Genomic DNA, 26,038 nt, shown 5'->3' with positions numbered 1-26,038 from the left:
GAAAATGTGCAAAACCAGCACCGTATTAACTTTACATGAAAAACAATAAATGCATCCAGCTTTGTTTGTTTGTATGTCTCAGTTCTTTTTTTTTCTTTGCCTCTGACTTCAGTGAAGAAATACTTTGAAGTCCATGTCTTGTTAAAAACTCTGCATTCTGAATCAATCATTTGTTTTTTTTGGATTTAGCTGTCATCTTCATGAGCTGAAACCAAACAACAAACCAAACAGTGCATAAGCCTTTTGCTAAGTACGGAAAGTATGGATGAAGAAATGTTCATTTATCCTTCAAAATAAAAGCAGTGCTGTTGTATTGGTTGCATCTATTACGATAATATATATTTGCATTGACTTTTAATTTGCCAATGACCTCAAGAGGACCAGTCAGAGTCAGCTGTTGGGCCGAATGTGACCTGTGGGCCTTACAGTTCCCAGGCCTATAGTAGTGTAAGGCTCAGAAGTTAAGGTAATTTATGTTGAAAAAATGTAAGATTTAACAGTGAAGTAAATTTATATTACAGGGAATAAGTTAATTCATGTAATTGTTAAAAATATATTGACAGTGTTTACCCAATTAACTATTTACATTTATGTTTGCAGAATTATTATTTATACATTAAATATTTTAATTTGTAGTGTACAAGCAGCTAAGATAATCTGTTGAATCTGCCTTTCTAAATCACTTACATTTACTGATCTAAGTACTGCCAGCTCTTAAATGGTTAGTTCAGTCATGTGAGGATATGTGTCAGGAAGTGTTGTGGCTGTAGCTGCCGTGTGTGAAAAGTAAAGCACTGTTCAAGACAAAATCCATCTCCATCCTGCTGTTTCATTTTGTAAAGAGTGAACCATGAACCACCAACGAACCCTCACGTTACAATAGCACAAAACATTTAGAGTTTGGCACGTGAGCTCCAGGATCATCACTCCCTGCAGACATTTTACATAAGGGGGAGTGGTGAATTAATAACTCCTGGGAGTCTACAGGGGGATATTGGGGTGGATCAAATTTACTGACATTATTACCATGATCAAATGAGAGAAAACTGTGAAGACAGAAAAAAAAGTTCCTTATTGTTGATGGCCTTCATTTTCAGTTGTTACCTTTCTGTTGGACTTGGATTTGCTCTTTCAGTGAGTATTCATGTTATGTTGAATCATGACTCTCTTGAATTTCCACTCAAAACACTTTGCAAAGTTTCATTTATCATCACCGGTGCAGCCTCCATAGTGCTCGGTGAGGAAATAGGCTGAATAAATGCATGCAGGAAACAAAAACGCACATCCTACCTAATCACAGAGATGTCAACTTATGTGAGAGTAATATTATTACAGGACCTCTGTGTTTGCTGAAAAGTTTTGTCGTTTGTGACGGAATTTTCATTTTACAGATTATAGACATCACAGATTTGCACAGGATTAAGACAATGAATGACGTCTTTAATTATTACTAATAAATGAAATCCATAGGTAGTTCTAGTCCTGTGCAAATAGTTAATAAAGAAAAGTAAAAATGCATGTCCTTCTTTCTGAGGTTTATTTAATTTATTTTCATTTCATATATTTATTTATTTATTTTGCCTTTTTTGCATATATATTTTGTTATTATCTTTTCCTTCTCTGCCATGTTCAAGTTGTTCACAGTGTTTGATAGTTTTATATAAATAAAAAAACAATAAATATATGTTAAAAAATAAATAAATAAAATGCATGTCTTAGATCACTGGTTCCCAACCTTTTTCTGGCTCATGACTGCAACTATGTCTGGGTAGGTTGAAGCGTAGTAGCTAATGCACACGTCACATGATTGAGTCAATCAAAAATATGCATTCTCAGATATTAAATCCTGCATTTTATTTGAACTTGATTTTTAGTAGGAAAAGTGTGTGGTGTTTTAATTACAATGAAATATGACCCCTTTAAAGAAATAACATAAAGGATGTGTGGGTGAGAGAGAGTCTATAGTTCTCCAGTATGCTGTATTTTATTGTTTTTACACTGTGTGCTTTTACATTTATTCTGTTTATAACTATATTTATTGCTATTATTTCCATTCTATTCAATTCTAAATATATATTGAATCATTAAAAATATGTTTTGTTAGTAGTTTTTTTTTTTTTTTTATCAATTACTAGAAATTTCAGGCAACCCCATTTGAATTCCAGGCGACCCCACGACAATGTTGAAAAACACTGTCTTAGATTAATGGAAATTTTTTTTAAAAATCATGTAACTTTTGGTGCAGTCTGAACACAAACATGTTTTGATAACAGTTGCTTCGCAGCGGGACCAAAACCAAAGTAAAAGGAAAGAAAATACTGAATGCTTTATATGCATTGATGAACTGAGTTTGTATCTTGTTTTCACTAAAAGCCACGCTGGTGTGAAAAACAGTAAAAACATAATAAAATCCAATGATGTGTGAAAACATAATTGAGTATATTATAGACACTGAATGATGCAGCTTTAAAATGAAGCCTTCTTCACACAGAGGGTCTGATTAGATCAAACTCTGCAATGACGTGAATCATATTATGTAACATCAGACAGACTGATCCAGAACAAGTAAACAAGGACCTATTAAAGGGAACAAGAAAACAAATAAATGAGTCAGTGAGCATCTTACCCTCCTTTGTGTATGTCAGCAGATGGAGGCCTCTTGTTGGCAGTTCCATCCTGATGGACTTTCTTGTCCAAAGACATCGACAGTGGAGCGTCTCTTACAGGCAGCCCCAGCACCAGCGTCTCCTTGGTAACAGAGACGGCTTCATCACCCGTCCGACCCATGTGCTTCTTGGCGTAGTCGAAACCTTGGACCGGCTGAAGGAGGCAAAACATAACAAACACACAGCGTGACAAAGTAGTTCTTTCATGCTTCAGTGATTAAAGTCTGGAACAAAGACATCTGCAAAGACGCTGCTTTACACAAACTTCACTTTCTGGATGTAAAGCCCATGCAAAGACAGCAAAGAGGCGATACAATATACAGCAATATTGCACTTTACAGTTTTCCATCACTACAGGCTGATGACAACACAAGGAAATACTGTAATTTAAACCCACAATTATGAGGAATGAGGAATAAAGCAGCCAAAGATATACAGCATTCATACCATGAATACAGAGATATAACAAGCAGAAGCTAATGTTGGCAGTAGATGGTGTCAGAAGTTCACCTGGACAAGCAATGAAGTCATCCATATGGATATTAACAGGCATTTGGAGAAAATATAAAAGCACAGTTTCTGCCTAAAATCTAACAGGAATGTAAGTCACCGAAGTTTTGGCTTATTTTCAGGATTCAGTTTATTTAAAAAAAAAACTCTCAGGGAAGATGGTGTATAGTACAATTACAAGAAACTGCAACCGCAAAAATGAGAACAGAGGAGGTGCAGCATCTACTCTTCTTAATCCAAAACAATTAAAAATTTGACTTTCAGTGTGGACATGAAATACAAGTTGCAGGAATTAATTGAGAAAAAAAATACACTAAAAAGACAATTATTGGGTGTTCTGTCGGCTTATTTTTGTGATACTGTGGGACTTTGGTGTGTAAAGGTTTAATAGGACATAACTCTTAGACTGAGGTAAAACTACTCTTTTCCTCAAAGGAGTCTAGTGGTTTTGAAGACAGTATATTAACCCAGAAAGACCCACTGCTACTTTTGTGGCAGTTCCCCAACCTTCTTTGAGTAATTTTTCCCCATTTATCATGATTTTATCCTCTGTATTTTGCATTTTTTCAGGGACAATTAGGTATTTTCTTATATTTCATTTACTGAGCATGTAGATGATCATAAAAGCTAAGATTAAAGTTGAGAGTAGGGCTGCATGATTAATCAATTTTAAACTGAAATCAGATTATTTAATTAGGACAATGTTTAAAAAGGGGTAATCGTCAAATCGAATTTCATCTCTCTTGTGTCTCTACCGTAGGCTCCTCCTCCTAACTGTGAGAGTGGTCTCCACAGTCTTTGGTCTCCACATACAAGTACAAAAATGAAGTGTGAGAAGTTTATGGTTAAAAGAACCAAGAGCAAGTAGGTTTATTTGGAACTGGCACAGCGTCAAAGTTTCCGAAGAAGACCAAACCATTCCTCGCTGCAAACTCTGCCTGAAGGCGGTATCAGTCAAACACAGCAGCACAAACACCTTATTTCAGTACCTTAAACTTCATCACACACCAAAGTGGGAGCAGTGTGCTGCATTGCAGGCTGCACGCAAAAACGGCATGCCGACTAAAATGCCACCACCAGCCTGAATTGAAATCGAAAGTGGCGTATCTAGAGGAAAAAATCAGGATTTTATTTTTGCCCAAAATCACGCAGCCCTAGTTGAGGGTTATTATATCAGAAACAGAGAAAACTGAAGAAAAGGTTGCTTTTTCTGTAAAGATATCAGTAACTGAATGTAAAAACAAATATTTCCAACCACTGTCATTTGTCAGACTACATGGGTTTTACTGGTGAATCAACGTTGTAGAAGATGACGGTGTTTCCACGTTAACTACAAAGCCTCTGAACGTCCACATGGGTCATATCTGATGACCATGAAAAGATGAAAAACTGCAATTTACACTAATTACCTACGCCAAGGAACGGCAGAGGTTATGTTTTCATCAGGGTTTGTCTGTCTGTTTGTTAGCACGAGATAACTCAAAAAGTTACGGATGGATTTGGATGAAATTTTCAGGAAATGTTGATACCGGCACAAGGAATAAATGATTAAATTTTGGTGATGGCGGTGAGGGTGGAGAGAGGATGGATTTTTTGTTTGTTTGTCTGTTAGCAAGATGACTCAAAAAGTTAGGAAGGAAGGATTTTGATGAAATTTTAAGGAAATGTTGATACTGGCACAAGGAACAAATGACTGAATTTTGGTGGTGGGTGGAGACGATCTGCCTTGGCGGAGGTCTGCGCTCTCCAAGTACTTTTCTAGTCATTTCCACGTATTGATATGATTAGCGGATCAACAGGTGTTAGACACTTTAGATCAGTACATGATTTTGGTCACCGGTGGATGTTTGGGTCTTTATGGCTTAAATATAACATCTTTACTTCACTGCTCTTTGTCAAATGGTGGAAAATTTTGTGATTATATCATTACTTCAGTGCTGTGTACTCTTGTGGGCAGTGCTGACCATAATCAGCTGCAGGTAATACAGGTATGGATAAGTACCTGTTTCGACTCCCCTTCAGAAAATCTGAACTATGCCTTTGATATTGTAAAGCTAATTGACGGCCACTGGACAGACACACAGTGCTAAATGGATGCCACAATTGCTTGCAGCAAACATGACTCCATTACCGATAAAGGTAATTGGATAGACCCCCTTCTCTAAACCAGTTTTTTTTTTCCTTTATCTCCAAACACCACAGCTGGAATAATGAAAAAGTTGGAGAAAAAAATAAATAATATAGCTTAACAACATCTTTGAAGTCAGGGGTTTTGGCATGAAGACAGAGTATTAAAAGGAAGCAGAGAACACGTTTTGCTAAAGCCTCCCAGGCCTGGACATGTTCTTTGTATAGCTAAACGCCTTTCAATTTAGAAGGCAGAGGGAAAGAAAAAAAAAAAAAAAGGAGAGAAAGACCCTTTTTTTTAGGTTACACAACAAAGAAGACGAGACCCTGATTTTTGCCTCCCCCTTTCTATTTTGAGCCGCTCTAAAATGGGACGCCTAATGCATTTGATGATGCATGCTAAATTCTGAGTGCATGTGAGGTTAGGCAGCATGGGCATCCGGCTGACGAGGTTGTTAATAATTCATCAGTCATACACACCGCTGTTGCCATCAGTGAGCCACAACACACGTGGCTGCCGCCGTGGATGAGTGTTGGGGAAACAGATATGTGCTCGTATACACGGCACACATTAAGAGGACACAGAGACGGGACAGGCTCTCACGCCATCAACATATAGACTGAGTGTATGTTTGCATGTATCTACCAGATGAACTGATGCGTGTTGACAGACGTGGCTCTGCGTGTGAAAGATGCAAGTGGAGTAAAAGTGCTCATTTGTCTATAGTCTGTTCTCAGGTTGACTGTGCATGTATGTTTATGAGAAGTGAAGAGAGGCCAGCAGGCGAGGGAGGAGGGACACAGCAAATTAAATGAGCTGGTACCAAATATAACCCGAAGACAATAGGCATTGTGTCTATGGATTATTGAGGAGCAAACATTACATGTGGTGTCAGGAGGTGGGAGCAATAATCTGGTATGAACTGCAGACTGAAGGCTACAGATGCACAGTCCTAAGAAGGTTTAAGTCAGTGTTTTTCAACCTTGGGGTCAGGACTCCACGTGGGGTCACCTGGAATTCAAATGGGGTCGCCGGAAATTTCTAGTAATTGATTAAAAAAAAAAAATTACTATTAAAAATATGTGGTGAGTTGACAGAGACAATCACAATCCATGAAAGACATGACAAACTGTGAGTCTAAAACTGAAGCACTGTGGTTCTGTTTATCTTTCAAATGTTCATTGTGGTCAGTTTCAGATACTGCAGCTCTTTCATAATTCATAGTTTCAGTTATTGTTTGTTCTGTATTAATTGTCAACCTTGTAAATCCAAGCTGGACTGACTGTACATATCCTGACCAAGGAAAATAAAATTCTCACCTGACTATGCTTTTTGGGTAAAGGCCTTAAAAACACTTTAATCAACATTAGAAATTATTGTGTCTTGGTTTAAGTATTATTTATACATTTTTTCATTATAGTTTTTCCTTAACCTCACCAAGTGCTGCTCAGAGCCAACCATAAAACTGAATAAATCACATACGAACATTTCTGACAGACACAGTTGAAAAGCCCCATAATGTGTTTAGAAATGTTGATATGAAATTATTTCATACTCTGCCAAAGGGATCAATAAAGTTCTGTCTAATATAATCATTTCTGACTCTCAAATATTGAGGTAATATTCTTCCATGGTTTGCAGAAAAAGAGAAGGCAGCTGAGTTTAAAGTAACTAATTACAAGATGGAAATTAGCAGTATGGTTATAATCTCTCGTATTTACGTGTAAATGTTCATTAATACAAACAGTCCCATTTTAAAATTAAATAAATCATTCATTCATTCATTATATGTGATTATTTTTTTACAAACACTGCGTCGTTCCAAATCTGGGCTCTGGGACCCCTTCAAATGTGCACATTGGATAAATAACATCAAATAACCACATGTAAAGATATAATATATTATAAAAATACAAAACTTTGAACTGTAAAATAATTATAAGCTTAATTAAATGTAATTCTCACTCAGTAGAAAATCCCTGACCTTTAAATCCCTCAGAAGGTCTTGGAACAAAGAGAAAACTGCTTATAGCGCTCACAGTTGAAGTGATCTAATATAGATCAAAATGCCTGTGACAGAAGCGTTCCTATGCTGTTTATTCCAATTTTAATGATCACTTACTGTGTTCTTCTTTATTTAGTTCAGTTTCATACTTCAGGCATCTGTAGAGAGCCACTGCATTGGCGTCACATCAATTCAACCACAACTATACGCAATGGGAAAAACCTATGCATCATGTAAATCCAATTTGAACACATCAGGTATTTATGACAACATGTACATGTAATCTAATTTAATTGCACATTTTCTCTTCAATAATTCTATGACATTAGATTACATTTGCATTTATTTTGTTATTTCGTTACATAATGCTGTTACATGGAACTCCAGCATCAGTCAGCGGCTGAGGGGTCACGGCTGTCACGCATGGAGATCCTATAGATTCACAGAGATGACAGGGCCGAAGGGTTTAACCTTGAAAAGTGCCTGTGACATTTCCAGTCTGTCCTCTTTTATAACGCAGGCTCAAGGTCTTTTCTCTTTCTGTCTCTTCCACTTGCGCTCACATATCCTTCTTTCCTAATTGCCTTTGCTTTCTTTCAGGTTCTCCTCCTCCTTTTCCTCCTCATCTCCACCTCCATCTCTCCCTTTCTTTCCATGCTCACTGACAGCGTGTTGACTTAACAAATGGCCTTCTTTCATTTTGCGCAGGCAGCTCAGTTTAATGAAGACTTTGGCTACGGACAGGGCTTGCGGTTCAGCGCGAGCCTCTGATCAGTGTGTCTGAGATGAATGGCTGTTTTGCTCACATCCTTTTTTTTTTGAGCAGTGATGAAGGAAAAGAGCAAGGAAAAAAAAAAAAGAAAAACAGTGACGCAGACTGAGAGGGATGAAGACGGGAACATTTTCTTTTACTTAAAGATGTCATGTGAAGTGACTGCGACTGCGACCTCACTGCACCACCACATTATCCACTTATTTTCCTTGGTTGCCCTATCAGACAGAAGCTTCTTCTCCTGTCTAATTTTAACTCAGAGCAACAGCCAACAGCAGCTTGATGAGGTACAGCAGATGGACGAGATATGCTCTATTCCCCCAGCGGCCATATTGATTTAAATTCAGCTCTAGTAGGGCTGATGGCGAAAGTGCTCCGCAGAACTGCAAGCTAAAAAATGTCCCAAAGAATTGGTACATTGGAGCTGTGAAATAAGACACACGGCAGGGGTAGACCGGGGGTGCTGCATCAGTTAAATAAACCTCTCCCGGGGCAGGTGGAGGCATGATGCAGCTAAATGCAAAATACTTTAAGTCCTTTAAATGGCAGCCACTGCAACGTACTTTCACTGAACACCTAACAAATGAAAAATGGATTACTTCTGCTTTTGCTGATTCCACCTCTGTTGTGCCCCGCAAGGAAGGCAGCTTTCTGAGGCGTTCACGCCTATACGAGAATGCACAGAGGGAGTAAATGCCATTTTGAAGAATGTTCTGGCTGCACGGAGAACATGCCGAGTTGATTAGGTGAGACACAGTACACGGAATCACCGGTTAATGCTTAAACACACATGCACAAATAACATAACCCTCAGTATCGATTCGCAGCTTTAGCTCATCCTGTGCGCTGATTGATGGCGAAGTGAACTAGAAGGATTTCAAACGCACAAATACACCCTGAGCCTCAACCTGATGGAGTCGGAGATTCTGTTTGAGTTTGGTTAGTATTCATACAACTTTAATGGAAGGCGCACACATCAAAAAAACCACTGAGGTGGACGTCCAATCCAGAGCTCAATCAGCTAGAAGTCCTGATGGGGCCACATTGCCACAAACCAAATCCCTGTGTGAAATATTTATCTCATTTATTCATGCATGCCACCGCTTCGGAGTGAAAACGTTTCAATACCGTGGAGAATAGGAAAGAGCAGCTATTGTACCCTCACGGCACCACTTACGAAAGCTCATATTTGGGGACTATTTAATATTTAATGTGCGCTCTTTTATAACACAACATAAGCAGCATCAAATGTTTACAAATGATTAGGAAAGCAAACAAACGCTTGGAGCTCAGATATAGAAATGTTACAGGGGTCATATTTATCTAAACTTACTTTTATTAGTCTTTGGTTCATTTATTTGTGTATTTGGACACTAATAGTTCATAAAGTTTGAATTTGAACCCTCCAGGTGCTGGAAAGCTATCTTTATATTAAGTCCGGCAAAAATCAAGTGGATTTCTACAACAATTCCTTCTTAATTTGTTATGTTTTATAACTAGTTACGTCACGACACTTGCACATATAAGGTCAAGACGTCCAACGAACATTTCTGAGTACGACATAATTGTTTGTCAGCAGCAGCAGTTGTAGTAAAAATTGAAAATATGTCCAAACTTCGAGCCAATTACCTAAAATGTTCAGTTGTTGGTTGTATTAATGAACGCAAGCGGCTGAATGGGACAGAAAGCACAGTCAATGACTTGGAGGGGGTGGGGCCTGAAGTGGCTCATTTGCATTTAAAGGGCCAGCGCTCAAAACAACATTTCTGGTGTCATTACTTAATTATTGTAAAGCATCCTGTAACCCACTGTATTATTATTATTATTATTATTATTATTATTATTATTATTATCATCATTATTATTATTATTATTATTCAGAAATAGGGTTGAATATGGACCTGTGGATTTGTATTAATGAAGAATTCAGACCCAAGCAGAGCATTTACAATTTAGATCACAGGGAAATGTTTTAAAATGCATAATTCCATCTAAAAAAACAAAATATCACCCCTTTAAGGAAATAATGAAAGAAGTTTGGCCATTTCATCAATAACCAAACAACTACATAAGTTAACAGATTGCTTAAATACTTCTACTGTTTACTGAAGCATAAAACAATACTTCTTATAACAGTAAATGTGGTATTTGTGAAACTATCCTTTGAAACCTATGTCTCTCTGGATGCTTGGTGAGTAGTCGAGATGAGATTATTCAGTCTCAGACCTGGAATGAACCTTAATTAATTTAACATGAAATGCAAATCAGTAGGTCAGATCATCTCCAGATCTTGTTCATTCCTAATGTAAATGAAATGGACAGAGTATATTTTTTGTTTTTTATATGGGTATGGTTAGGAATTGGACATAGTTTATTTTTGACAAGTATATTACTGCTAAGAAATGATAGTTGATTTTTGTGCATTATTGTTATGAAACAGTGTACTTTAGTTTCTGATATGTGTATTTTTGTTAGGAAATGGACAGAGTTTATTTTTGTTTTGAAATATGCACCATTAATGTTATGGAAAGGACAGAGTTTATTTTAAAGTGAAATGCTGCTGCAAAATGGACAGTCTATCCTTGATATGGACAGCAATTCTGTGTTTTATCCATAGTAGGATTTTTTAGTCTGATATGTGAGGATTTTTGAGTTATTTATGGAATCTGAAATAAGAATTTAGGGTAGGTGAAGGATGGGGTAAGGGAGTGGGAGATTTTTTTTTCTTTTTTTTTTTTTTTGCAGGAGATTTTAAGTTAAACTTCATCCCGCTCCTTTTCGAATGGTTTACTTTCTTTTTTACATAATTCTTTTGATGTTGATTTTTTTGCAAATATTCAAGATAAATGAATAAATAAACGAACAAAGTGGTTTGTACCGCCCAAAAGTCTCTAAAGAAGAACAACCGGAGCTCAACCAATCCAGTTGATCTGATAACTTCAGAAATCGGATAATGATCGGAGTATTGGTGTGCATGTAAATGGGCTCACTGACAATAAACGCTATTCTATTCTATTCTATTCTATTCTACTCTGTTCTATTCTCTTCTGACATGTGGAAGAACACATGGGAACAGTAACTATATCACTGTAAAGAGAGTGATTTGAGATGCAATGATATCAGCAACAAGCACATTATGAAACCATATATGTTCTTCTATGTTCTCATATGTCCTTTTTTCCAGACTGATCTCATGAAATCGTGTGTATGTCACGCCAGTTCTTATGGCATTTGGCGTGCTACACATACCCATTTTCATCCTTTCACTTGTTATTCAACACCATTTGATCGCGTGTCAATTTACGTCAAGATCTCCGGTTCACATATCCATAACCCCTAACCCTAACCGTTAATCGTGTGGTATTTGACGCAGCGTAAACATACACGTGAAAAGCTTATAATGCGCACAGATAAAACGGCAATTAAAAGTGGCGTGTATGGCGTGTATATTTATATAATTTATGATATCACATTGTTTTTTTCCTACCCTGCTGTGGCGGTTCACCTGTTATATTACCACCAAAAAACTAGCCCTCCTACTGATCTGTCCCTTCTTCCATCCTGCCTCACATCACTTTGCCTCTCATGGGATAAAGCCTGGACCAAAATAACCTGTAAATCAGCTGGCAGCCTCCGCAAACCACAGGGGCTCTCTCTACATGCTCCTTGGGCTGCATTTGGAAGTTAAATGCTTTTGGCAATTTCTTATTTGTCTTCTGCGGCCACTGCAGCCCGGCTTGGGGTCTGGCCATGATAATGCAGCCGGCATGATCCAGAGGAGAGTCTCGTACAAAAAAAAAGAAGAATCGGGGTGGGGGTCTTTGTCGGGTTCCCGCTGAGCCGCTGTGGGATGAAAGTGACATGGAGTATAAAAAAGGACTGGCTCGAGGAGGAAATGAACTGAGACTGAGGCTGTCTAGGCAGATGACACAAGCCGGAGTCAATTTTTATGGATGGTAGAAAATAAAAATAGATTGCTTTGGTTTGCAGGTGTTGAGCTTCCTCTCTTCTGTTCATATTTATGAGCGCCGCTTAGAAACGGCTTCTTCAGGCCTGCAGAATTGAGCTCATTTGGCTGTTTTTACGAGCCGGTCCGTCCTTGTTAATTCAGCTCATTGACTCAAACCAAAACAATTTAAATCTTAAGGAACGTGCTTGTGAATTTTACACCCCTATTACCTTTTTTTTTCTCTCGCCTCTCCTCACTTCCCCTCCTCCATCCTCTTATTGATCTCTCATAGCCAATGAGGATGGTGAAATAAGTCATGTCCACAGCACAAGAGTCACATGCAAAAATTTACCCAGCAACAACAGCAACAATAGCAGGCAGTACAAAAAGCAATAAGCAGCCGACGAGTTCACCCCATCAGTCAGTCAAACAAAACAGTGTTTCATTCATTCATTTATTCATTCATTCAGTCACTCGGTAATCCACCCAACCAGCATCTGAGTGAATACCTGGTGATGGTAACTGCCCTCTCTTCGATATGAGGTCTAAACAAGGAGAGAGTTAAAGGGACAGTGAGTATGTTTACATGCACACTAATATTACACTGAATATGACAAGATTAGGAATTTGTCATATAAGCTCCATATTCCATTTAAATATTCTGAATTTAGGCTATTTTCCGAATTGGGTATGTGGTAAATGCAGATGCTTCTGCAGTTTTGTGTGGATTCTTTGGACATGTAAATAACGCAGTGCCTCATTTGCAAGTTTTACTAACGGTTTATGCTAAAATGGAAGAGATATAAAGATCCTCAATGGTAAAGAAAGGTCCATATTTTTGAAAAAAATACACAGATATTGTAAAGGAGGAATTTGAAGAAAATACTAGACGTGCATAGCTGGATGAAAGCAGGGATTATTTTGGACGATTCATTTTCATTATCCATGTAAACAGCTTCTTAAAATGGAGGAATTGAGGCTTTTGTTTGGAATAAGAACAAATACTGGAATATTTGTGCATGTAAACATAGCAACTGTCAGGGTTAGAGAACGGGGAAAACAAAACAGAACAAAACAGAACAGGAAAAAATAGAATAGATTTGTTTTCTTAAAAGAACAGTCAAAATGAGAAGATCAGATACACTATCCAGGAATTAGAGAGTACATTTTATAAAATAAGGTGCCCCTTCTTGGTATTTTATGAGAAACCCACAACAATAATCATGGAGTAGCCCCCCCCCCCCCGCCTTTTGTTTTTTCATTTTTATTTATTTTATTTTATTTCATTTTATTTATTCATTTAATTTATTATTTATTTCAGAGCAAGAGACCTTTTGGGGAAACAGCTCCCCCCTTAATTGAAAAGGTGGATGATGTTTTTCTTTCTTTCTGTTTTTTAAAGAACCTTATTTAAAAAGTGAAGGGGTTTTCTTTTTTAGGCATATGAAGTTTTCTTTTTTATTTTCAAACACTTTTTTTTTTTGATAAATGCATAATTTTTGATGTTGCTCAATTTTATTTTGAGACACTTTTTTGTAGAATTCTATTTTTTTGTTGAGATTTTTTTTTTCAAATCTTACAAGTTTATTTTGTTTCTTTGTACAAATTAATCTTTTATTAAAAGCTGTTTTTTTTAAGGAGATAGTTTTGTTTTTTTTTTACGCAAGTGTATTTTTATTTAAGGGATACATTTATTTTTTCAGATACTTCTTTTTAAATAAATCACAATCTCCTTTTTTTTCTTATAGTGGATAATTTTTTGGGCTCTTGCCCCTCTGGGCCATCATAGACATGTGTTGTGTCATGGGTGGATGTTGTTCAGAAAATCAAAAAACACCTTCCTGTATAGGAAATGTTTTATTCATGTTCTGTTATTAATAAAAAGACCTTTGGAAAAAAAAAAAAGAATATCAAAAAAGCTTGCAGTATTTCATTATATTTAGATAATATAAAACAAGTGGATGCAGCCACTGTGCTGTCATGCTATCCGTGGTGGACAAACGTTTGTTGTTTGTTTCCTGGGACCAAAGGACAGTGTTCAGGAAGCATAAGGGGGAATGAGTGAATCTGCTGAGCTAATGCTGACGAGGAAATAAGGAGTTAAAACTCCACTGAGTCATTTCAGCAACTTGATAAATATTAACAGTTACATCAGCCGTTTGTAATCTTTTTAATGAACAGGCAATCAGTCAAACTGTATAATGCCAAAATTATTTAATAAAGCTAAATTATGCTAACAAGCCAGGTATTCAAATTAAGCGTCAGTAAATGTCATGAAATGTCTGCATCAGAAAAATTCTGAGATGGCCTTATTAGTGTATTTTCTCAATCTAACTACATTTAGACAAGTTTTTAAGCTTCATTTCACTTCAACAGGACTCAAACATACAGTAAAGAGCATGGTAGAGTGACACAATCATATTAATTACTATCTTAACAGTAGTAATAGTACATTTGTTGTAGACCAAATACATTTTAACCCATAAAAACCCAAATATCCACCATCAGCAAAAAGCATCTACTGATCTAAACTGTTGATCCACTAATCCTATCAATGCATGTCAATAATTGGTGTAAAATGCAGTTATTCATCTTTTTTTAGTCATCAGATTTGACCCATTTGGATGTTCAGAGGCTCCATAGTTACCGTGGAAACACCGTCATCTTCTACAGCATTCATTCACTAGTAAAACCAATGAACTTTGGTAAATGACAGTGGATGGAGACACTGGGTTTATGTTCAATTAATGCTATATTTTACTGAAAAAGTCACCTTTTCTTCATTTTTTTTCTGTTTTGATACAATAACTTTTGACTTTACTTTGAACTTTTATGAACATCCTCATGATCAGTCAATTAAACATAGAAAAATTGATGATTTTCATTGGAAAAATGCAAAATTCAGAGGATAATATTATAATAAATGGTGATACATCACTTAGGAAAGGTTAAATAACGAGGAAAAAAAAGTCTTATATCCCCACAGAAAAGATACATCCAAGTACCTTTAACTGTGGCCTTAACTGTGTTTCTTATTTCACCACTATTTGGACAATTTTTTTTCCCATTTTCAGCTCTTGTAGTTCCTAGTTTTCATGCGCTAGACTCTGAGGTGTAACGTTTGTGGTTCAGGTGTTAGACCACGTCACCTTTGCAGCCAAATACCAACTTGCAGACTGGTATCAGAATGATGTATTTAGGTAAAAAGTCAAGTTTATTCTGGGTTTACACTTGAACCCAGAATAAACCCAGAATAAACTTGACTTTTTATCTAAATTCATCATTCTGATACCAGTCTGCAAGTTGGTATTTGACTGCAAAGGTGATGTGGTCTAACACCTGAACCACAAACGTTACACCTCAGAGTCTAGCGCATGAAAACTAGTAACTACAAAAACAGAAAATCTAAAAAATATTATTATCTAAATAGTGGTGAAATCAGAAACACAGTGAAAAGCAAATATTATACAGTTAAAGAATAATTTTAAAATGACTAAAAACAACATACTTGTTAAAATATATGGAGATGAACATGGCTAGAACACACTGTTTTTGTATAGAGGGATATAGTGGAATTGTATAGTGTATCTGTGGGGATAGGAGACTGAATTATTAATATGTATTTGGACAGTCTGCAACAAATGTAGTATTTACTTCTGTTTACATAGTAATTAATATGATTATTTTACTCTACCGTGCTTGTTACTGTATGTTTGAGTAAATACAAGGTTTCTGCAGGTATTAGCAAATCTAATTTAATGCTTTTAATGCCCTTTTTAATGCCACTTTAAACAAATTTAATGCCCATGTCCAACAGCAGATACAGTTTTTTTTTAAATATATAAATATACAGTACAGGCCAAAAGTTTGGACACACCTTCTCATTCTTCGCATTTTCTTTATTATCATGACTATTTACATTGTAGATTCTCACTGAAGGCATCAAAACTATGAATGAACACATGTGGAATTATGTACTTAACAAAAAAGTGTGAAATAACTGAAAACATCTCTTATATTCTAGTTTCTTCAAAGTAGCCACCCTTAGCTCTGATGACTGCCTTGCACACTCTTGACATTCAGGTAGTCACCTGAAATGGTTTTCACTTCATAGCTGTGCCTTGTCAGGGTTACTTAGTGGAATTTCTTGCCTTATTGATGGGGTTGGGACCATCAGTTGTGTTGTGCAGAAGTCAGGTTGATGCACAGCTGACAGCCCTATTGGACAACTGTTAGAATGCATATTATGGCGAGAACCAATCAGCTAAGTAAAGACAAACGAGTGGCCATCATTACTTTAAGAAATGAAGGTCAGTTAGTCTAGAAAATTTCAGAAACTTTGAATGTGTCCCCAAGTGCAGTCGCAAAAACCATCAAGCGCTCCAACGAAACTGGCTCACATGAGGACCGCCCCAGGAAAGGAAGACCAAGAGTCACCTCTGATGCTGAAGATAAGTTCATCTGAGTCACCAGCCTCAGAAATCGCAAATTAACAGCAGCTCAGATTAGAGACCAGATGAATACCACACAGAGCTCTAGCAGCAGACACATCTCTACAACAACTGTTAAGAGGAGACTGCGTGAATCAGGCCTTCATGGTCAAACAGCTGCTAGGAAACCACTGCTCAGGAGAGGCAACAAACAGAAGAGATTTATTTGGGCCAAGAAACCCAAGGAATGGACATTAGACCAGTGGAAATCTGTGCTTTGGTCTGATGAGTCCAAATTTGAGATCTTTGGATCCAACTGCCGTGTCTTTGTGCAACGCAGAAAAGGTCAACGAATGGATGCTACATGCCTGGTTCGCACCGTGAAGCATGGAGGGGGAGGTGTGATGGTGTGGGGGTGCTTTGCTGGTGACGCTGTTGGGGATTTATTCAAGATTGAAGGCAACCTGAATCAGCATGGCTACCACAGCATCCTGAAGTGACATGCCATTCCATCCGGTTTGCGTTTAGTTGGACTATCATTTATGTTTCAACAGGACAATGACCCCAAACACACCTCCAGGCTGTGTGAGGGATATTTGGCCAAGAAGGAGAGTGATGGAGTGCTGCGCCAGATGACCTGGCCTCCACAGTCACCGGACCTGAACCCGATCGAGATGGTTTGGGGTGAGCTGGACCGCAGAGTGAAGGCAAAAGGGCCAACAAGTGCTAAGCATCTCTGGGAACTTCTTCAAGACTGTTAGGAAACCATTTCAGGTGACTACCTCTTGATGCTCATCAAGAGAATGCCAAGAGTGTGCAAAACAGTCATCAGAGCTAAGGGTGGCTACTTTGAAGAAACTAGAATATAAGATATGTTTTCAGTTATTTCACACTTTTTTGTTAAGTACATAATTCCACATGTGTTCATTCATAGTTTTGATGCCTTCAGTGAGAATCTACAATGTAAACAGTCATGAAAATAAAGAAAATGCAAAGAATGAGAAGGTGTGTCCAAACTTTTGGCCTGTACTGTATGTATACACACGACAGTTTCCAATCGACAGGCTTTAACCAGGTTCTGAATAGTTCCTCCTCCAATCACTTCTGCTAAAACCTGCCTTCTTCCCATTTTTCCAACATTTGCAGCATGTTACATTCAAAGCATCCGGTGTTGTGACTTCGTGAACCGGCCGTAAACAACAGCCAGTTAAAGGGTTCGGCCTGTCAGTCATCACACTGTACTACCAATCAAAATTATTAAATGTTTATATAATCTGATACTACAATGTATTATGGTAAATGTTTTATTGTCCTGGCCTTGGTCTTATGTCACCTGGAAAGAATTATAATGTAAGAACATATCCTGTATAACAAAATTGACAGTACTCTATGGTTTTTGTAATTCTTTTTGTTTGTTTTTTTCGCTGTTGTTGGGTTTTTTTGGTTGTTGTTTTTTCTCGTTTGTTTTTTTTACATTTCATTTTCATATTTTTGCTGATATATTTTCTTATAACTATATCCTGTTGTATCACTGTAAAATGTTTAATGGGTGAAAAATAAAAAACAATAAAAAGTGAATCACAAAAAAAAAGTTTATATAATCAAAATAAAATAATGAATGACCATGGTTTTTTTTTTCTCCATCAAGTGGATTTAATTTTTTAATGCCTCTAGACATCAAATTTAATACTTTTTAATGCCATTTAAGGCCTTAATCTTTTGCAAAATCTATTTAATGACTTTTAATGCTTTGTAATGACCCGCAGAAACCCTGAAATAGTAATAAAACTGTGTGTTTCGTTTGACAGCACAAGTTAATATGGCTTCAAAAAATCCCACTGCTTCACCTTTGGCTTTTTTACCCTGAATAGTACAGAATTCTGGGGATCCTTATATAATATATCATCATTTTCAATCTACATCTGTTTTTTGGTTGTTGTTTTTTGTTATGCACAGTAAATGATGCTCAAACAACGTAAAGACACTGTTTTCTTCGTGCTGCTGAAAAAAAGAAGGGAAGATTTTGCTGATGGCTTGAGTTTTTATGTTTTAGAAATGTTCATTGTACCATTTTATGTATACCATCAGGCAGAGTTGTTTGCCTGGTATCAGTACGTGGTGTAAACAGCCTGACCTGAACAGGATCTTAACTGGAGTGTGGTCACTAGCACACACTATGAGGTGCACGTCCAGATGAGAAGAGGCTTGATCCCAGAGCCTGGAGTGGAAATCTAATCATGTTAAGAACTGTGAAACCCACTTTGAGATTGTGGACCAGTACAAACATAAATTACTCGAAGCCACTTGTGTCCAAATGAGCTTGGCCAGGTTACCGCATGTTTACCGCTTCACCGGATACACTGACACAAGCTACCGCTGTTCTATCATCTGAGTCCAGGAACACAGATGTGATCAAACCAGCCAGCAGCAATCTATTATACACATGCTCATCTGAAGTAATTGATTTCTATTTAATAATCTCAACAATATTTCCCCCAAGGTTTGCTTCCATTACATTGCCCATATCCTCTCAGCCGATTGGCCTTTGCATCACGGATGATTAGCAAAGACTACGGGCTAATGTGTAGCCGGAAAACAAACAACAGGCCGCCACATATGGGATTCAATTTTTGTGACCCGAAGGAATGATTTAAAACTGGGAAGTCAAACTAATTTTAGTTCCGGGGCCACATTCAGCCCAATATGATCTAAAGAGGGTCAGACCAGCAAAATAATAACAGTGAAAAAAGTCAAATTACATTGTGAAAATGTTTACATCTACACATATTCCTTAAAAATATGAATAAGTGCAATTTCAACACCTCAGTTAATCATTGACACATGTGCATTATAACTTACACATCACAGTAGATCTACAAATACACAAAACATTTAGTAACAGGCAGAATATCACCTGTTCATATTTGTTCATATTTGGCTAGATTATTCACATTTTTTGTGAAAGGAATGGAATAGAGGTTGGGGGTAGGAGTATATAAGTTTTTACTTCTTCCTACTCCTTTTCGAGCATGTTTAATTTTATTGATTTATTTATTTTTTTTTTAAAATTTTTCTCTTTTCACTTTTGTTCACTTATCAACCTTTTATGTATCATTACTGATATTTTGTTGGTTGGTTTTGTTTTGATTTCACTGTCTAGATGTTCAAAATAAAGATTTCAAAAAAAAAAAAAAAAAGGCCAGTTTGTAAATGTTAACACTTATCAGTAATTTTACCTTTTTACATTAAAACAAAGACAACATTTGGAGTGGTCATTAATTACAGGATATTATTAAAGTATTTTACTGGTCTGATCCACTTGATGTGAATATTTTTAAATCCAGGTTAAAAACCTTCCTCTTTTCATGTGCTTATGAGTAAACTATTTTCAGTCTTGTCTTTTAAATGCACTTGTTTTCATTTTAATGTCTTGCTTTACTCTATTTCTCTATTTTAATTTGATGTTAATTTTAATGTCTGATTTTAATATAATTAATGTCTTTTTTTAAATTCTGCAAATGCATTTTAAAATCATGTTTTATCTCTGATGATTTTAATGTCTTTTTTTCCCTTTTTTGATTTTAATGTAATTTCAATGTCTTGCTTTTGCTTTTGGTCTGACTGTTGAACTGGACTAAAAATGATTTGGACATCCTTGATTTTTATTATCTTCAGCGTAATTTTACAAACTCTGCCCAGGGGCCGGATTGGACGCTTTGACGAGCCAGTTTTGGCCCATGGGCCATATGTTTAACACCTGTGACTTAAAAGAATCGTTTTGACATGTGATATGACACACATTCAGAACCACGTTTTATAATCCTGATAGAACATTTTTTATTTTATTAATTTTTTAAATTGATTTATTTCGAATATGGAAATGGTACCAGATTACTGATTGCTACTAATTGACTTCTTTGCACAACATAATATAGAAATGAAAATTCAAGGAAGCAAAAAATAATAATACACAGAAAAAAAGAAAAAGAGTCATATTCGAAAAGGAGTGAGAAGAACTATATCTTCTTAGCTCTCACCCCTTTGTCTAAATTTCACAGTAGGTTTGGTTACCAGGGCATGGTTGAACATTTTGGGGTGAGACTTAACGCAACAATACTTTGACAGAAGTTGACTGGTATTAATAGTTAAAGAAGAAAAGAGAACGGGAGGAGCAGAGAACAGGAGGGGAAAGCTGGAGGAGAGATGACATTTTTGTCAGGTGAAATATGTCAAGTGTGGAAGTTTTACCTTGGAGCGAGTTTTGAAGGATCTGAAGGCGCCGGTTTTGAAGATGACCCTGTTCCTCTTACACAGGATGAAGGCCACCATGCCGATCACCACCAGCAGCAGGAAGAGCGGCGTCAGAACAGCCATGATCCACAGGTTACTGGGCGGAGTCTTTACCACAGCTGCACACATGAAAACATTAGAGATCAGATTTAAATATTCCATGGAATAGTTTAGATGTCATGTAAACATTTAACCCCTTACTGCCTGAATTTACATAGATAGATAGATAGATAGATAGATAGATAGATAGATAGATAGAACGAAGAACGATAGATAGAACGATAGATAGAACGATAGATAGATAGAACGATAGATAGAACGATAGAACGATAGAACGATAGAACGATAGATAGATAGATAGATAGATAGATAGATAGATAGATAGATAGATAGATAGATAGATAGATAGATAGATAGATAGATAGATAGATAGATAGAACGATAAATAGAACGATAGATAGAACGATAGATAGATAGAACGATAGATAGATAGAACGATAGATAGATAGATAGATAGATAGATAGATAGATAGATAGATAGATAGATAGATAGATAGATAGATAGATAGATAGATAGATAGATAGATAGATAGATAGAACGATAGATAGAACGATAGATAGAACGATAGATAGATAGATAGATAGATAGATAGATAGATAGATAGATAGATAGATAGATAGATAGATAGATAGATAGATAGATAGATAGATAGATAGATAGATAGATAGAAAGAACGAAAAATAGAACGATAGATAGAACGATAGATAGAACGATAGAACCATAGATAGAACCATAGATAGAACCATAGATAGATAGATAGGTAGATAGATAGAACGATGGAATGATAGATAGAACGACAGATAGATAGAACGATAGATAGAACGACAGAACAATAGAACAATAGATAGATAGATAGATAGATAGATAGATAGATAGATAGATAGATAGATAGATAGATAGATAGATAGATAGATAGATAGATAGATAGATAGATAGATAGATAGATAGATAGATAGATAGATAGATAATTTATTAATCCCAAGGGAAACTCAATAATATAAAAACAAATACATGTGTTGTTGCTGTGACGCAGATCTTAAATTAACATGAGATAGTTCATTTGAATATAGGGCCAATAATAACTATGATGCTAATTAGTGACATTAGGCATAATTTGCATAATTGTAATTGAACTAAATGTCAAGTCCCAGGTATGTAGATTATTTTATTTATGCTGCTATTGATCAGTTCCTTCAGTCAATAAACCAAACAAACCAAAAATGATAAAAAAAAATCAGCAGAATGTCATGAAATTAATAACACTGCTACTGAAACAGGGTGTTAAATTGATCCATGAACATCAGGGATCAATTGTATCCAGGTAACATTCATAAAAAGTGTTGAGCACTGCCTTATTAAGAAAACAGTTCATGACAACAGTCTATAAGAGGTTAAAAAAAACCACAAAATGCACATTCTGCATCATCAGGTAAATGTAAATTCTCAGTATCACAGGGGCATCCCAGTCAAATCAAAAAAACATTATTCACTGATCACATAGCATTCTGCTTTTCTTTCTGCTTTTTGTTTTTTTTGTCTTGTTCTGTTTTTTTTCCTATGTTTTGTATTATGTTTGTGTCTGAAATAAACTAAACTAAACATAATAAGCCAAATTACACTAAAATGTCCACAGTCTGAAAAAAAGTCCCACAATATAATATTCAGCCTTAGCCTTGATAATGTTTTGATAATGACACGCATTTACTGTGGCACCATTTAATAAGTTTCTATTATGGCACAACATATAATTCTATTCTTTTTTTTTTTAACGCACATAATGTTGTGTTCCTAGACTTGACCAAATGAATCAACTAATGCCTGGTACAACTAAAGGTACATTTGTTTGGACAAATATAATGATAACAACAAAAACAGCTCATAAGTGTTTAATTTCAGAGCTGATATCTATCCATTTTCTGTGGTTTCCTTGATAATAACCAAAATCACTTCAGTTCTTCCATTAAATATCTATGGCATTGTACTGACAAAAACAGTGCTTTTAGACATTACACGTTTTCTTTGATGTCTGTTTTAGTCACATGATACACAGAGGAGTTAGTACTTGATTGCATAACCATTGTTTTTGATGACTTTTGATGGTCTAATAATGTTTTCCGTGACTGTATTAATCACTGCAGTAATTATCTAGTGCAAAGATCTTAATTATTTGCTGAGTTAAACCAGGTTGGACCTAATTTGATAAAATAATAGATTCTTATGAATTGGGCCACTGATTACATTTAGGTGAATCGATAATGTACATAAGTCAATAAACTAGTCACTTTTATATGATATCATGTAGAAATGTTACACATTTTAGTTTTAAGTTGCACTAAAAGAGTCAGTAGTGGAATAACATCATATCTGTAATAAAAGAAAACTTCCCAGACTTATTCACCGGATAAAATCCTGTCACAACCTAAAGTTTTAAACCTCCCTAATACTGTAACATATTTCCGCTTCTTTATCACATAACCGTTGCCGGAGGGATGTGTTTTCGTTATGAGGATTAATGCAGTTTGTTTCCTCTGAGCACCGTAAAGGCAAACTAAATGAATTTTATAAGAACACTGTGTTCGGTTCCTGGCCTGCACACAGTTAGGAGGAGCTGTGAAGGGCGCTCATGGTTGTTGGTATCTCTCCAGTTTGTTAATTATAGATTCTGGGGAAATGTGAGGGAGAAAAGGTAAGAAGGAACACACTGTCCTCTCCAGTATTTACAAAAGGAATCTCTTCTACATAGTTTAACAAAATGTATCTCCAGTGCTCCATCTGATGACAGTGTAGAGATGCAAGTTTGTCACAATTTTGGGCTAAAATGGATGATTTTCTATCAGCATTACAACTCGAAGCCTCAGCAGATGCAGAGTGTATCATGAAAATGTATGGAAATTTATGTAAAACCCAAATGCTACAGAATGTCACGGTGAGTGAAGATTGTTCCGCTTGAGTTCAACACATGAACTCTAAAGAGCAGTTAAGCCACCAATGTTGTCAGCAAACGTGCGCTTCTTTAAACTGTCTACTTCATAACAGCTGTTTACTGCTCATCTACGGACACAGACATATTAACAGCCAAATAAAAGAAGACACACACTGTAAATCATAGTGTAGAATAATGTGTCAGTGGGTCACTTACGTTCAGCCTGCACTTGTACGAAGTATCCGAGGGTCAGAGCCATGGTCTGAGAGTCCAGACTGCTGAGGGTTTTGGCAGCGCTGGTTCCAGTCATGGGAGCTCCGTTGAGCTGGGCGTAGTAGGTCATCTCCGCTGGGTTCTTCGGGCCAGGGAGGCGACGCATACTGACCATCTGGGATGACACAAATATAGGGTCCAGTATTTAGGCCTGATGCCACTTTGAACCAGATTCAAGCCAAATCCCTTATCGTAAAGATGTCAAACTCATTTTAGTTCAGAGGCTACATTCAGTCCAATATGGTCTCAAGTGGGCCGGACCAGTAAAATCTATATTATAACACTGGAAGGTCTCAGAGCATCTGTCTCTGTGTGTGTGTGTATCTGCACAGTTCTGAGAAACTGAGACATTTTTAACTGGCCAATTTGGTACCTAGTTCACATTTCACATTTATTTACAAATCATTTAAAATATGTATACAAGTTGTATTTATAATTTCCAGCAAGATATGATTTTGTAAAAAGGGTAACCCCAGAAGCTATCCATAGCTTATAAACAGGGGCCCAAGACATGAAGCAAAACAGTACAGTATAGTTGAGGTATAGTCCCATCTCCACATTAAATATCTCGGCAAGTTGATGCACTGCAAAAATCAAAATCTTACCAAGTGTATTTCTCCATTTCTAGTCAAAATATCTAATCACACTTAAAAAAAGACATGATCACCTAAAGAGAAACTTGTAAGTGAGATATAAGAACTTATTTTTAAACAACAGATCTTGAAAATCTTAATTCAAGAAATCTTACCAAGATCATTTTCACTTGTTCCATTGGCAGATTTTTTTGCTTGAATTAAGCAAAAAAATCTCGAATTAAGCAAAAAAAAAAAAATCTGCCAATAGAACGACAGATCCAGAAAAGTCAGGTGTAGATTACTGCACAAAGTGAGAATTTTATTTTCCTTGGTCAGAATATGTACAGTCAGTCCAGCTTGGATTTACAAGGCTGACAATTAATACTGAACAAACAAGAACTCAAACTATGAATTATGAATGAGCTGCAGCATCTGAAACTGACCACAATGAACATTTGACAGATAAACAGTAGCACAGTGCTTCAGTTTCAGCTTCACAGTTTGTCATGTCTTTTATGTATTGGGATTGTCTCTGTCAACTCACTATAAATTTTTTATCAGTAAGTTTTTTTTTTTTGTTTTGTTTTGTTTTTATTAATTACTAGAAATTTCAGGCAACCTTATCTGAATTCCAGGTGACCCCACGTGGGTCCCAACCCCAAGGCTGAAAAACACTGCATTAAACCAAGAAGAACATTTGGAGTTGTCATTATTTATAGGTTATCATGCAATTATTTTACTTGAGATTGCAAATGGTCTGTATGTGGACCCTGAACTAAAACAAGTTCAACATTGATGAATGTTAATATCTTCACTGTAATTTTTACACTTCGTAAAATCATCTGCGGGCCAGATTGGAACCTTTCACGGACCGATTTTGGCCCATGGGCTGCATGTTTGACACCCCTGCCTTATCTCATCACACTCAAAAAGCAGCAGCCCAATCAAATTTCAGAATCATCATGGGTGACTTTGATCATCTTGAGACAGTCTCTGCAAGATAAGTGCACTTGGCGACGACACTCAAGAAGAACCGAGTCAGTCAAAATCTCAATTTCCTTTCACCATACATCAAACACCTTTTGTAATTTGACGAACACGTCACACGGTTTAATCAAGTCTGGTAATTTGATTTTGTCATAAAAAGAAGGGATGTGTTATTAAATGCTGGATGATTCCTCCCTTGACTACACCCCCCCCCCCCATCGCTGTGTAAGCCTCTCCCTCCTCCATTTCCGCGGCAATAAAACTGGTCATCTGTGACTTCCCATAAAACCTTGAGGGTGTGTAACGCTTAAAGCCTGGGAGTCATCAATCCTTGTCTTAATTTGGAAAATATGGAACAGTGAGCAAAGAGGTGACACAAATAACAAACATCCACACGAACGTACAGATTATTATCCCATATCACAACTTTAGAAAAGCAGAGTCTCAAATACATAAAATGTTTTAAAGC

General features: G+C 36.5%; 1 protein-coding gene across 5 annotated transcripts in view; it reads right to left on the bottom strand.

Annotated features, from left to right (window-relative positions):
- kiaa1549la (KIAA1549-like a) overlaps positions 1-26,038 on the bottom strand; it is a 200,519-nt gene that overhangs the window by 55,555 nt on the left and 118,926 nt on the right. For 4 of the 5 annotated variants that reach the window (XM_030136533.1, XM_030136535.1, XM_030136536.1 and 1 more), the window contains exons 10-13: positions 23,951-24,122; positions 20,709-20,869; positions 12,540-12,575; positions 2,627-2,820 (exon numbers count right to left, since the gene is read on the bottom strand). In XM_030136533.1, the coding sequence (XP_029992393.1) occupies positions 2,627-2,820; positions 12,540-12,575; positions 20,709-20,869; positions 23,951-24,122 (563 nt within the window). The remainder of the gene's footprint in view (positions 1-2,626; positions 2,821-12,539; positions 12,576-20,708; positions 20,870-23,950; positions 24,123-26,038) is intronic. The other variant, XM_030136537.1, reaches the window with a different exon arrangement.

This window comes from Sphaeramia orbicularis, chromosome 6, assembly GCF_902148855.1.
Source record: "Sphaeramia orbicularis chromosome 6, fSphaOr1.1, whole genome shotgun sequence".
Lineage (NCBI taxonomy): Eukaryota > Metazoa > Chordata > Actinopteri > Kurtiformes > Apogonidae > Sphaeramia > Sphaeramia orbicularis.
The sequence above is the reverse complement of the archived record's forward strand: the minus strand, read 5'-3'. Positions and strand labels throughout refer to the sequence as shown.